General features: G+C 35.7%; 1 protein-coding gene across 4 annotated transcripts in view; it reads right to left on the bottom strand.

The window, feature by feature from the left end:
• Nucleotides 1-248: 248 nt before the first annotated feature.
• LOC105870080 (phospholipid scramblase 2-like) overlaps nt 249-14359 on the bottom strand; it is a 28201-nt gene continuing 14090 nt past the window's right edge. For 2 of the 4 annotated variants that reach the window (XM_076004785.1, XM_076004783.1), the window contains exons 5-7: nt 10447-10667; nt 8970-9131; nt 4051-6979 (exon numbers count right to left, since the gene is read on the bottom strand). In XM_076004785.1, coding sequence (XP_075860900.1) covers nt 6752-6979; nt 8970-9131; nt 10447-10667 — 611 coding nt within the window. In that variant the 3' untranslated portion in view covers nt 4051-6751. Of the gene's footprint in view, nt 1055-1076; nt 1588-2012; nt 2079-4050; nt 6980-8969; nt 9132-10446; nt 10668-14359 lie in introns of those variants that run through there. The other 2 variants (XR_012920083.1, XM_076004795.1) reach the window with 2 other exon arrangements.

Here is a 14359-nt window from a genome sequence, read left to right as displayed (position 1 = left end):
GGTAGAAATATGAAGTTAAAGGAACTGAAGGTGAGGGCTCAGATGAATATTAAGAACATCTTATTGGAAACTAGAGCAAAGGAAATCTTTGTTACAAAATGGAAGAAAGTAAGTACCTTTATAGGATTTACCTTTTGTTCCACATCCTGTGGTTCTTTTAAATGACTGCTATTAAATGTACTATTTACATTAGTGTACTATTTACTGTTAAATTTTATTCAACTCTCTTGGTATGGTAAAAAAAAAAAAAAAGAACTACATTGGGGGTATTTCATGAAAGCCAGGCCATAGAAACTATTCTAACAATTTCTACCATATTGTAGGCATCCAATAATTGCTTTGGAAATAATCATAAGTAGATCATTTTCATACATTTGTCTGGTTTATGGTAAAGCCATTCACCCAAAGACTACAATGTAAATTGATCACAAATATTATTTTTACCTTTTTTATTGTTTTCTTGGCTCTATTTGATTTCTGCTTCTAGAATTCTTATTATGTATAAATTGAAATTGATGTATCTGTTCCTTAGGTCTTAATTTTTCTCTCTATACTTAGTGTTTATGTGATTTTTGGAAGAATTTCCCAAGCCTATTCTTAATTTTATTGTGTTTGCTTTCTACTTTATGCAAACTGTTGTTCTGGTGTCTCGTGATACTTGAAAATGTGGTCATTATATTTTTCAACATTATTAAAATCTGGCATCAGAGTGTTCCTTTTTCTCTATGCCTATTCCAGAAACAAATATGAACCATTCCCTAAAATCTCATTGAGATAACAAATTAAGATTTTTTTGTGTAATTCCTGGTATTTTTAAGATTAAAATTGCTAATTTTTAATGTTTGATGATTTTTCTCAAAGATTTAATGATTGAGTCAAAGTCATAAGTATTAAAAAAGATTTAATGAAAGGACATTTGTCTAGTATTTGAACTTAAATGGTCTCTGAAGAGAGTATATGGGTTTCTGCTCAAATCTTCCTTGGACAGCTGAAGAAGGAAGGAACTGTTTAGATCAGTTGTAGTTTTACTTTGCTTAACCAGAGATCCAGAATCCTAGGTAGAACAGAGAGAGAGAGAAGATATGAAAGTAAGATGTACCTGTCACAGAGAAAATGTCAGTACCTCTAAATTTCATTTCCACCTGATGGCCAGCTTGGAAAGCCCTTCCCCTTCTCTTCCTGGCACAACTAATGCCACTGGGTGCAGCTATTTAAGTACTCCCACTTTACTTGGTATGCTGTCTGTACTAAGCATATGCTAGAGGGCTATGCTTACACCATGGCTACACCTCACCAGTGGAATCTGGCATCTGGTGTATTATAAGATTTCGACTTTTGGGAAGTTTATAGACTTAGCTTTTCCTATAGCTGACCTGCCATATCAATGTTCTCCTCATTTGCCATCTGAAGCTACTGGTGTTGAAGTTGTATTAGCATTAACACCCACCATGAGGAGAGTGGCTGTTGGAGGCATTTTGCTGAAGATGAGAGGGTGTCCCTTTTCCATTCCCTCATTTCCCAAGCACACTTTTCCTTTGCATGAGGCAAATTATGGGTTGTTCATCTCCTCTTTCAAGTCAATCTTCCCTATAAAACAATTTACAAAATTCCTTTAAGTTAATGATAAGTGGAAATCCTAGTTTCTAATACCAGTGCAGATTTTACTATAAGGTATCCTATGCCTTTGCTCTTTTTAAAGTAGATCTTAAAGGGAGGAGGAGGTAAATGTGAAGAGTCTAAAATACCACCTGAATTGATTATCTACATTTTGTTCAACTACAAAAATCAAATATACATATCAATAAATTTTTATTTTAGGTGTTTGATTACTGGCATAAACAACCTAAGACCATTAATGAAGTATACTCTGTGAAGGTATACATATGGTTTATTTAACACCTGAATAATCTTGTATCTAACACAGTCTGGGAATAGTAGTAAAAAAACACGGAGTTTTCCTTTTAGATAATCCCAATCAATAAACAGATTTAAAATTTTCTGAGGAGACTTACATTAGTTCAACCACAGATTCCTATATTCTAGCCTTTGCCTATGGTGCTTTCAAAAAACATATAGTCCTGGAAAAAAACCAAAAATGCAGAAATGAGTTTTCAGCAACAAAACAGCAATTAATTTTCAGATGTAGGAATGCTAGGAGATTTGATGAAACACAGTTATATATTTTTAAATAAGAAAAATTAACTATAATAAGTAAAGGTGAGAAAAGTCCACACCTATATAAGCTCTATCTTCAGCTTTCTATTTTAATGGCAATTAAATCCTATAATTATATTCATTTATTGACACCTGCATGAATTTAATTAATCCTCTGGTAATTTCTCTAAATGTCACTTTTTCTCTTTTAATCTTTCTTCCTTAACATTTTATAGTTCTTCTTCAGTAAATAACTTTTCTTATTGCTGGAATTCCATTAGAACAGATTATGAAAACCATCCTATGTATAATAGCATCAAAAAGAACAAAATACTTATGAATAAATTTAGCCAAGAAGGTGAAACATTTGCACACTGGAACTGTAAGACATTGATGAAAGAAATTGAAGACACAAATAAATGGAAAGATATCCTGTGTTCATGGATTAGAATAATTAATATTGCTAAAATGTCTAAACTACCTAAAGTGGTGCAAAGATTCAATGAAATCTCTATCAAAATTCTGCCAACATTTTTCACAGAAATAGAAAAAACATCCTAAAATTTGTGAGGAATCACAAAAGACCTGGAATAGGCAAAGCAATCCTGAGTGAGAAGCACAAAGAGGGAGGCATCACACATGACTTGATTTCAAAATACATTACAAAGATACTAAAACAGCTTGGCATTATCATAAATACAGACATACTGACCAATGGAATAGGGTAGAAATCCTAGAAATAAACCCACACATTTACAGACAATTGATTTTTGACAAAGGTACTAATGTCACACAATGGGGAAAGTATAGTCTCTTCAATGAATGGTGCTGTGAAAACTAGACATTCACATTTAGAAGAGGGAATGTAAATCCTTATCTCATATCACACACAAAAATCAACAAAAATGGATTAAAGACTTAAATGTAAGACCTGAAACTATAAAACTACTAAAAGCAAATATAGGGGAAAGTCTCCAGGACCTTGGTCTAGAAAATGATTTCTTGGATATAACCCCAAAAGCACATGCAACAAAAACAAAAAGAGACAAAGGGAATTGCATCAAACTAACAAGTTTCTGCACAGCAAACGAAATAATTATCAGAGTGAAGAGATAGCCTGTTCATCAGGAGAAAATACTTGCAAACCATACTTCCGATAGGGGCTAAAATCCAAAATATATAAGGAACTCAAACTTACCTCAATAGCAAGAAAACAAATAACCAAATTTAAAAATGGACAAAGGACATAACCAGACATTTCTCAAAAAAAAGACATAGGAATGGCCAACACATATGTGAAAAAAATGCTTAAAATCATTATTCATTAGGGAAATGCAAATTAAAACCACAATGAGCTATCACCTCACACTTGTTATAGTGGCCGTTATCAAAAAGATGAAAGATACATGTTGGCAAGAATGTGGAGAAAAGGGAACCCTAGTACATTGTTGGTGGAAATACACATCAATACAGTCATTATGGAAAATAGTATGGAGGTTCCTCAAAACTGAAAAAAGAATATATGATGTAGCAATCCTATTTCAGGGTATATATCCACAGAAATTTAAATCAGCATATCAAAGAGATATCTGCACTCCCATATTTGCTGCAGCATTATTCATAGTAGCCATAATAAGGAAACAACCTCAAGTGTCCATCAATCAATGAAAATAAAGAAAACATGGTATATTTACACATTGTTACACAAAAGAATACTATATAGCCCTAAAAAATTGTGTTATTTGTAACAATAGGGATAAATCTCGGAGACATTAAGCTAAATGAAATAAGTGGAGCAGAAAAAAGACTGCACAATTTCACTTATATGTGGAATCTAAAAACAGTCACATTCATAGGCTGGGTGCAGTGGCTCATGCCTGTAATCCTACCACTCTGGGAGGCCGAGGTGGGAGGATGGCTCAAGGTCAAGAGTTTGAGACCAGCTTGAGAAAGAGCGAGACCCTGTCTCTACTAAAAATAGAAAGAAATTATCTGGACAACTAAAAATATAAATAGAAAAAATTAACCAGGCATGGTGGTACATGCCTATAGTCCCAGCTACTCAAGAGGCTGAGGCAGAAGGATTGCTTGACTCCAGGAGTTTGAGGTTGCTGTGAGCTAGGCTGAGGCCACGGCACTCACTCTAGCCGGGCTGAGCTTTAATGGTCTATTGCATGCCAGGGGTTGGCCACCCTCCCAGCGCAAACAGGTCCCAAAGCAGGATCGTCGCAAGGGATGTGGAAATAAGAAATAAAGAAATGACATATTATAGACAAATAAATGATTGAGATGGAGATGAACAGCAGTTTAAAAGATGAGGGAGTCGAGGGTTCTCAGCTTCCTGCAGACTGAGACTGAAGTCCACACATTGGTATGGAATGAAGTCTCACATCAGTATTTATTGGTACAGCAAATAGTTGTCTTTTGTTAGAGAATTGCATATACAGTTCATTTTTTGAGGTTTCCAAGGGAACCTTACCTAATTCTGTCTTCAAGAATAGATAGTTATACAATTTTTCAAAGATAAGCATGTTAAGCTCTAAGTTAGAAACAGACCTAGCTGAGCATATAATGTATAAAATGAGAACACTAAGTCTGTGTTCTACTCTAATCTACTTCTTCCAAACACAGAGACATGTAGTTCCGAGTGAAGCAGGAATAGCCTTGAAGTCTAGGATAGCTCCAGCTGCACGTTATCTGCTGGGCAGGCATTTTAATCACCTTCTCCGCCAAGGGACCAAACTGAGCTTCTGCTTTGCAAAAAAGCTCAAGGCAATGAATGACCTGCAGCAAGAGAAGAAATGCTGCTTTGCAAACATCTTCCCACGATGGCCCCACTTGTTGGAAACAGCTTCTCTTTTGTGAACTAACATGTCCACAGATTTCTTCAAGGCAAAGACCTGCAAAACCCCTGAAAATTCTCACATCTCTTAGTCTATTTCCCAACACAGTACGGTGACTATAGTTAATAATAATGTATACTTCAAAAGTGCTAAAAGAATATATTTTAAATGTTTTTATCATGAGAAAATAAGTAGGTAAAATGATGAGAATATTAATTAGTTTGATTGAATCATCCCACAATGTATACATATGTCAAAACATCACACTGTACCCCATAAATATTTGTATAATATTATTTGTCAATGAAAACTAAAATAAGAACTGTGGTTATATTTAACATTTTACTACAGAAAATATTACACCTATTCCAAATTAGATAAAATAGCATAATAAAGTCCCAGTGACCTTTCACTTACTTCAATAATTATTGGCATGACCATCCAGGTTAAGTAATCTCTTATGTGAAATGCTTGGGACTGGAAGTGCCCCACATTTTGGATTTTTTCAGATTTTGGAATATGTGTATTTATACTTACCGGATGAGCATTCCAAATCCGAAACCCCAAATAGTACAGTAAGCATTTCCTTTGAATGTCATATCAGTGCTCAAAAAGTTTGGGATTTAGAACATTTCAGATTTTTGGATTTGGGATGCTTGACTTTTGTTTAATCTGTTACACCATGCCCTAGATCCTCCCTGTTCTTACCCACATTATTTAAAAATAAATCGCCTGAAATACCTCAGTCTGTACTTCTAAAAGATGTGGATACTGTTTTGCTTTTACATAACCACAATGTCATTATCACATCTGAAAGTATTAATAAGTCCTTAAAATCATCAAATAGCCAGTCAATGTTCAAATTTCCCTGAATGTTTTGTAAATGTCTTTTTATATTGGTTTGCTCAAATCAATTTCCAAACATGGTCAATGAACTAACTGTATTAGATGGAAAACTCTCAAGTCTCTCACTCTCTCTCTCGTTTTTATCTCTTTCTTTTTATTTTCCTTGATATTGGTTTGTTGGGTGTCACACTGGAATCATCTAGGAGCTCTAAACAGCTAAAAAGCTTGTTCTCACCTCCAGAGATTTTGATTTAATAGATTTGGGTGGAATCTGGACATGGGGAGTTTGAAAAATTACTCAGGTGTTTCTGTTGTGCAGCTAAGGTTGAAAACCATTGCTCTGTCTTCATGATCCTCAACTTTGGCTGTACTTTGGAATCACCTGGGACACTATGCAAACTTCTGATCTGAACTTCTTTGAACTGGGGTATGCCCTGGTATTTGAGGATTTTATTAACAAAAGCTCCCTAGGTGATTCTAATGGGAAGTCAAGTTCAGAATCACAGCTTTATCCCATGTATTTCCTATAAATTGGTAGTTAGAGCTAAAGGCTTGATTGGATGTATACATTTATTTCAGAATATTTCTATATTCAGAAACTTAAATTAGTAATGAGTCAGGATGAAATCTTTGTATTTCATGGAGTTTTATTCCATGTAAGCCTAGATTCAAATTCTTCTCTTAAGCATGATCTTTGATAGATTTGAATAAACATGCTCCAAACCAGGGCCTCTCCTTAACATATGAAGTCTTTCTCTTGACATTTGAAAATGCACAGACTCTTCAGACAGGAACTAGTTACCTGTGAATCCAGAGTGTCAGGATCAAATAGAATTTCAGAACTAGGATTAAATGGGATCCTTGTATAAAATCTGTAAACTATAGAAAGTAATCTTAACATGTACAATTTACTGATATTTCAGAATGATATTAGAGAAACCATCTATAACCAAGGTTAGCAAGAATAGACTTACAACAAGAAAACAAGCACCAAGCATCACTGCTTTCATCCTAACATCAAGGTCTCTAGGAAACTGTATTGTAAAGTTGTCAGTATCTGTAAATGCCTCTCTAAAAATCCCAGTCCAGTTCTTGGAAATTCCGCCAACCACAGTTTGTTTATCCAGAGATTTAATCTAAAGTGCAAAAAAAAAAAAAGTCTTAAAGATTTCTGGAAAACCTATAACAAAAGCACTTACAAAGTTGGAGTAAAATGAAACAAATATTGTATTAAAATTATGTACCAAATTTAACTATACATTTATTTCATATTTTTATTTTATATTAATACAGTAATAAATTATTTTAATTGAACCAAAAAATTTAAGTAGAAAAGGTTACAAATCTGAAATGTTTCCTTGATAAAATTCCTGGAAGCCATCAGGATGGTAATAAACACAACTCCTATTAGATGTCCTTTAAGAGCAGCACAGATAGTTTACATAGGCTTAAAGTTTAAATATGATGGGAAGGCTTATTACCACCTACTGTCATTTGGAAAGCATAAAATGCTAAGAGCCTAGAGATAAAAGATTGGTAGTTATGAGTGAAGGAAAATAACCAATAAGCAAATTGATGGAATGCCCCAGGTCAAGTGTTGGGGTAAGACTGGATAACTATTGGAGTGTGAATAACAACATAATAAAAGAAAAGATGTGTGAAAAAAAAAAAAACTCCAATGTAAAAAATTTCTCTTTTTGTAAAAAAAAAGAAAAAAAATTGTAAATATTCTGCCCGAGTAAAGCTGAGGGTCATCATACAGAATTGAAAAGAGTGTGCTCTGACAAAAACATCTAGCCAATTGGGCAGGTAGGGGCCCAACATAGTCAACATTCACCATCCTATGTACATGTAAGGGTTACGTCAACCCAGTGCCCGAGATTTTTGTCAAATTTAAACAAGGTACCACTTTTACTAGCAATACCCTTTGAAGCCCTTACCTCAGGTTGGCACCAACGAAATGAATGTGGGGAAACTAAAAACAATGATTCATTTTCTTTGAGTGTTGGTGGATGGCTTCTTTAAAAACCTGAATTAAATGTCAAAAATGAAACTGTGATAGCATGGATTAGTGTTCATTAAATATTCATTTCATTCTCCCTTCCATTGTAATCTGAAATATTTCCTTGTTCCTTCATAATTCAGCTTTGCTTGTGGCTTGTTTGATCAATGGAATATTAGTAGATGTGACCTTAAACATGGCTAAATAGTTGGGTCTGGCTCTTGGTCTCAGGTAAACAGGCTTAGGTAGCTGCTGGTGTTACAAATTTGAGGTAAACATACCTAGATCAGACCTGAAGCCAGCTGTAGCCTAAATCAAAGCCCTCTAAATGAGTCTAGGTATATCCACCGAAACAGAGTTGACTTGCAGACTGAGCTCTGCTCAGCTTTAGGATAATATTTTCACCATTCTGTGAATTCGTGGGCCCAGTTTGCCAGATTTACTAGATTTCCAAGAGAATCAAAAAATCAAGATTAAATATAAAATCTCCAGAGTTTTAAACATTTGCAACTAAATAATTTGGATTATAAGGCCAGGCCATCTGTTGGAGAATTGCTATAATGAAATTACTCCATGAATTAAATATATAGACATATTATGGTTTCCAATGACTTAATTTAATAGAGGGACAAAGGAGAGAACACAGAGCAGCATAATTGAGTATACAAATTAAACAAACTTTCTTAAAACTATCTTTGCATAATTGGGCTTTTTGTAGGAAATCAAAGATGTCAGACCTTCTGAATGTGGCCTACAACACTGGCAGCCTGTATTTCATATTAAGAAAGGATCCAAGCTTTGGCAATTAGATAACAAGTTTAATGGTCAATTTAAAATGGATAATATACAGTGTCACCATAGAGAAACCACCATGTTTAAGTGTTAGATATTTTACTTATTTTTGTTTGACATAACTCTGCTTCTCTTTTTCTCATTTACCATAATCAAAACTGACATTTAATCAGTGTAATTACTACCTCTCTGACCAAATATATGAATATATTGTCTCCCTCTTGAGCTATGAGTACACAAATACTTATTTAATGCATCTGTAACATCTTGCAGAATTATATTCTACTAAAATTAGGAAAGCAAATACTATAAATAATTATGACTTTTTTTACCTGAAAATCAATATTTGCAGTACAGCTGAACATAAAACACGGACCAGTAATTTTTAGTACATCCACTCTTTCCTCATTTTGAATTGTAAACTGTGGAAGATATGGGTGCCAGATCTGAGTAACATAACCTACTGGTACACCAGGAGGAGCTTGAATTTCTATCTACAAAAACAAAAGAATATATGTAAATAGAATAATCATCATAATAAAAATATCCAATAATAGCTCTCATTTACTGAGCACCTTCTAAATGCCAGACAGTGTTCTAAAATGCCACTTAATTCATGACACATCCTTACACATCTAAATTATTAAGAAACTGTTTTCTTAAACTCCTTTAAAAACAGTGGTTTATATATATGAAGAGAACACTGACCACTGGTACAGTTCTTACATACGAGTACCAATGGTGCTATAATAAAAAGAATATGGTACTGAAATCTGGGCTCTGCTATTTATTAGCTGTGAAACCTTGAGAGTGTCAAGGTATGCTCATCTGTAAATGTGGACTTCCTAGGACCTTTATTAAAGACTAAATAGTGTAATGTATGTTAATGTGGCATTCAAGTTGCAGGGAATTTCCCGTCAAACACTCAGTTTTTCTTCCAGTATTTTTATGACTACATAAAAAAACCTAAAAGGAAAACACAGTATTTCATTATAAATAACTTCAGTTATCCTCTCAAAATAAGTACAGTATTAGATTATAAATAACTATGTGACTGTATCTTTATCTGTGTCATGCTCTCACAGGAACCTGCATGGGATGACTGAGTTATCCAGGCACAGCTAGACTCCAGCCAATGGGATCTAGGCAAAGCCAACTTCACTATAAATTCTCTGTGCTTTGGTGTCTCCCCTGAAATCCATATTCTCTAGGCTGCCAAATAATATGAAACAGAGACAGCTGGTCTTTACAGAGGTGAAGATACTCTCACCTCAAGTGTCCCTATTACAGATGACACAGGTAATGTAAGTTTTTATTTGAAAAATGAGAAACGAAAAACACAGGAGATACAATGTTTTGGAGAGGGATTTTCCTTGGTTTATCCCTTAGTAGGTAGGCCAAAATTGTGAGGTGAACACATCTGTTCTTCCCCTCATTCTTCTATCCATGTGCTCCTAGAAGAGTATTTTAGGATATTCTCAATGGTGTAACTCTGTTGGCTTTGGCCATATCTCTCATAGTCATTTGCAGTGAGTGATCTGACAGGCATTCTCTATCTGACCTTTTCTTGAATGTCAACAACTCTCAGACCTGTTGATCAGCCCCAGAAGGAAGACTACTCACAGACTTGGGGCTATCCCTTTGCTATTGTCCACTCGCCTTTCTTCCTATACAATTTACTCAGAAAAATAAATGTATAGCTTGTTGATTCATTTTTCTTTAAATCTCATTTGATTATATAGATTCAATGAAAGGGTGAAAATTCTTGCAGAACTACTTTACATACTGCCCTGGTAGTTGCTCACAGACCTCCTGAAGGCAGCAGGGACAACAACAGCTGGAACATCTTAGTGGTCTCTTCAGAGTTATGACTTCTCGACTCATATTATCAAGAACGTGCAAAGTAAAAGATCTAGATGGCCCACAGCAACTTCGGTTACAAAAATTAGTATTTTCTGCTGCAATGTAAATCCTCTGTCCAAACCTGTCCTTGATTTCATACACATTATTGCTTTCAAAACCGAATATGACTAAAAACAAAAAGAGGAAATCAGTCACCTTTATGCTAAAAAACATTAATTCTATTTAAGATATTATAGTATCTAGCTATATCAGATTTAGATGATATTTTAAAAAGCATAGGAAGAAGAAAAAAGAAAGGTGTTTAGAGATGATCCAGACCAGAAAAAAAGGCAAAAGCAAAGGAGAGTCTATGAAGGCATCAACAAATTAGGAGTTCTTACTTGAGACATGGAAAAGAAAACAAGTCATATCTTCCTAATTCCATAGACTTCTGTCAGAAAGGCAGACATTGCTGCTAACGTGAGGGAGATGCTACAGGTTGAAACACTGGTGCTAGGTGTATGGACAAAACGTCCACTTATCTGGTAGAATTTTTATAACTGGCTCCAATGGACATATTTCAATGACCCCATATGTTTTTTTATAATCCTCTCTCTCAACTAACTACTTGACCTTTTGAGTTGTTTCCCAGAAATAGTGAATATTCTGCAAGACAAAGGAATTGAGATTCTGAAGGCCCAGGGCAGACTTTTTGACACCAAGATTCATCATCGCCCTGGATCTACCCCAAGGCATGTGGCCTCTCCTTAAAAAGCCCATGATCTCTGTTAGCAGAGGAAATGTATTTGAAGTAGCTTCTATGTTCTCCCATCAAGACATCTTTCACATTAAAAATGCCCTTGTCTCAATAATTGGATCTTTTTGGGCAATGAGTAACTGGACCTAGGACAAAACCTCCTTGCAGTTTTGATAAAATTTTCATGCATTATGGAGGGGAATATAAGAAGATTGCTATGTTTATGATCTATGAAATATATTAAATAAAGTGGTTTGAGATTTTGTTTCATAAGTCATACTTGTCTTATTTTTTATAATGTGTTTTAATGAAGGCAATAAGAGGGCTTACTCTGAATGTGGTATCTTAAGGGAAAAAGTGAAAATGGAAGGTGAATTAGAATATCACATTGGGCTCAGGGCACCCTTGCTTAACTCACAAGTGGGAAATGGGTATCAGACAAGGACAGGGGGTGTTTGGTAACCAGACCTTCAATTCATAGAATATCTAGACCACAGACATCTTAAGTGAACTCTGCACCTTAGATGGGTTAATCTCTTCATGAGGGAAACAGAATGATGCTTAATGTTGACACCCACATGGTATTTTACCAAAGGGCTTGGCATATTATTCCAAACATTGGAAACCTTTCCTTGTTTAGAGCCAGGAATGAACAATGAATGGACAAATTTGTTTACAGAGGGCATGATACAGATATGTCCTTCACAATGTAAGGAAAAATAAAACTCTCAGGATGCCCCAAAATTCATTATGGCAAAAGAGAGAACTGAGCCTAAGAACTGAGTTGCACAAGCACTGCCATCCTCTCCTCAGTGAGGTATAGGAGTTTTCTTTTAAGAAATGAAAGTTTTAGAGGTAGATAGATTCCAGGTCTCCTAGGGACAAAACTAGGTGCTGTTGCCCGCATTCTGGTCCTGCTCCATCCTAATACTCCACTGAACTACCACCATACCTCAGGGAGGAGGGAATATCCTTTGAATTTGCCAATCAGAACGTAGTGCATCAGCTGCAAAAGAATGCAGAGGACTCTCTAGCCCATAGGCCAAGCAGCATAGGTATCATAGAGTCCAGAAATTGACCTAGAACAAACTGCATGCATAGTAATGCAACTCCCAAGTATCCAGTCAAAGTGGCTCTATGGTGACATCTGAGCCACTAGGGAGGTCCCAATACAGTCATTATAAAGCAAGATACAGACCATAACCAAACCCCTTTTTTTGTACCCTTCATTTTGCTCTCACTTTGCTGTGACAACGGGTCTGGTCGTATGTGTGTCTGTATCATGCTCTGTAAACCTATATCTTGATTTTGCCCTATAATCCTATCTTTCTTTCCTCAATAAACCTCATTTTCATGTTTGTCTTACTTTGGTGTGTGTCTGGTCATTCTTCAGCCATGAGTGCACTAAGAACTGACATTTCAAACTAAAACCTGACAAAAGGGCTTAGAAAATGAATAAACAGGGTTTCATTTTGGTGGACAAGGTATGGAAGGGAGAAAGAATCCCTGGCTGGCAAGGTGGTCTTATTTTGCAGATAAACGTCATGATAACAGCTCTCAGGAAAATGTTTTTGTTCGGACCTTTTAGGGTGTTGGACTCTCAACAAACCTGTTCCAGATCAAATAGTCAGGTCCTGGCTACATTTAACAGAGATTCTCTACTGAAGCAAATTTCTCCCGCAGCTCCTCACTTAGACAGCCGTATAGTATTATTCCTGTTTGCCCACAGCCATCTCAAAATATCTCAAAGAAATGTATTTTGGGCTAAAATATTTCTTATTTCCTTTAGCTCTAAAATACCCTTCAAGATAGATAGCCCCTATAAAATGAGTGCATGAGGATTATAACCTTAGGACTATAGCCAGATTACAAGTGTATCTCCACAGATGCAAACCAAGGAAGAGATATGATTACTCTTCTACCCACACTGAGAAGATCACAGCATTGACTCTTTCCTCCACCCCCTTTTTTGAATGTTCATCTTATCTTATGTATATTTTCTGAGTACCAACTAGAACTTCATGACATTACCATCAATTGCCTCACTGTTCACCTCCTTCACTCCTCTCCTTTTTTCTGTGTACCCTTTTTCCTTTAAATGCAAAACTCTCAAAACCTTCTGAGGAGAGCCTAGTTCCCAACAGACTTTGTAGACTGTGCTTTTCCCAGGTGCCTCCTTAAAAATCTTAGCTTAATAAACCTCAATTGAGTGTGACTCTTGTTTCTTGTTACTGAAAGCTCAGCACCTGTCCTCAAAGCTGCATCAGAAGAACAAGAACAAGTGGTTTAAGGAGAAGGAAAGAAAAGTTTATTAATTTGCTGGCAAATGAGGAGGATGGAGACTACTGTCTATGATGCCATCATCCTAAAAATAAGCAGAAACACAGAGCTTTTAAAGGGAAGCCATTCAGCTTCAGGCAACTGCTGTTCAACTATAGTTGATGGCCCTAATCCTATCTCCAGAATCTGCTGGGAACTCTACCACCTGGACCTCTGCCAGGATGGCTCTGCTGCTGGGCCATCCCCTGCAGTGCAAAAAACAAAAGACATTCCCTTGCCTCATCTGACCACTGGCCTGAGGATGCAGGCTCCAGTTCCCAAAGCGAGTGGGGGAAGCTTCAAAGAGACAGAAAACAGCTTTGCATTTTTTTTCAGGCAATTCTCTGTGTTACATGTTGTTGCTTACTACTTAAGTTAACAACAAGTTATATCACCACGAACTCTCTTAAGTGTCTGTAGTTGGACTCAAACAGGCCCTGGACTCTGCTTTAATAGAAACTATACTTGGCTTCAATATCTACCACAGTCAAATGTTTGTGAAAATATTTTAAAACTAATTTAAAAAACGAGATTGATTCCTGAGAGGGCATCTATTATCCATCTAATTGTTTAATTATGTAGCTTAATCTTGAAAATCTTAAACTTATTTATCTGTAAAATGAGATCAATGGGCTTATATAATTTCAAAGTCTCTTTACCATTACTTGAAAAATGAAAACAAACAAAAGAATTCTACAGTTATATCTTCAGCATCTATTAATTTTTCAACTGGAGGGAGGTGTAAGTGCTTGTCCTGGTCCCACATGCTAAAAATAAACCAAATAATCTTTATCTTTTCATATT

The sequence above is a fragment of the Microcebus murinus genome, chromosome 1 (assembly GCF_040939455.1).
Source record: "Microcebus murinus isolate Inina chromosome 1, M.murinus_Inina_mat1.0, whole genome shotgun sequence".
In the NCBI taxonomy this organism is placed as follows: Eukaryota; Metazoa; Chordata; class Mammalia; order Primates; family Cheirogaleidae; genus Microcebus; species Microcebus murinus.
This window is presented reverse-complemented; position numbering and strand designations above follow the sequence as displayed.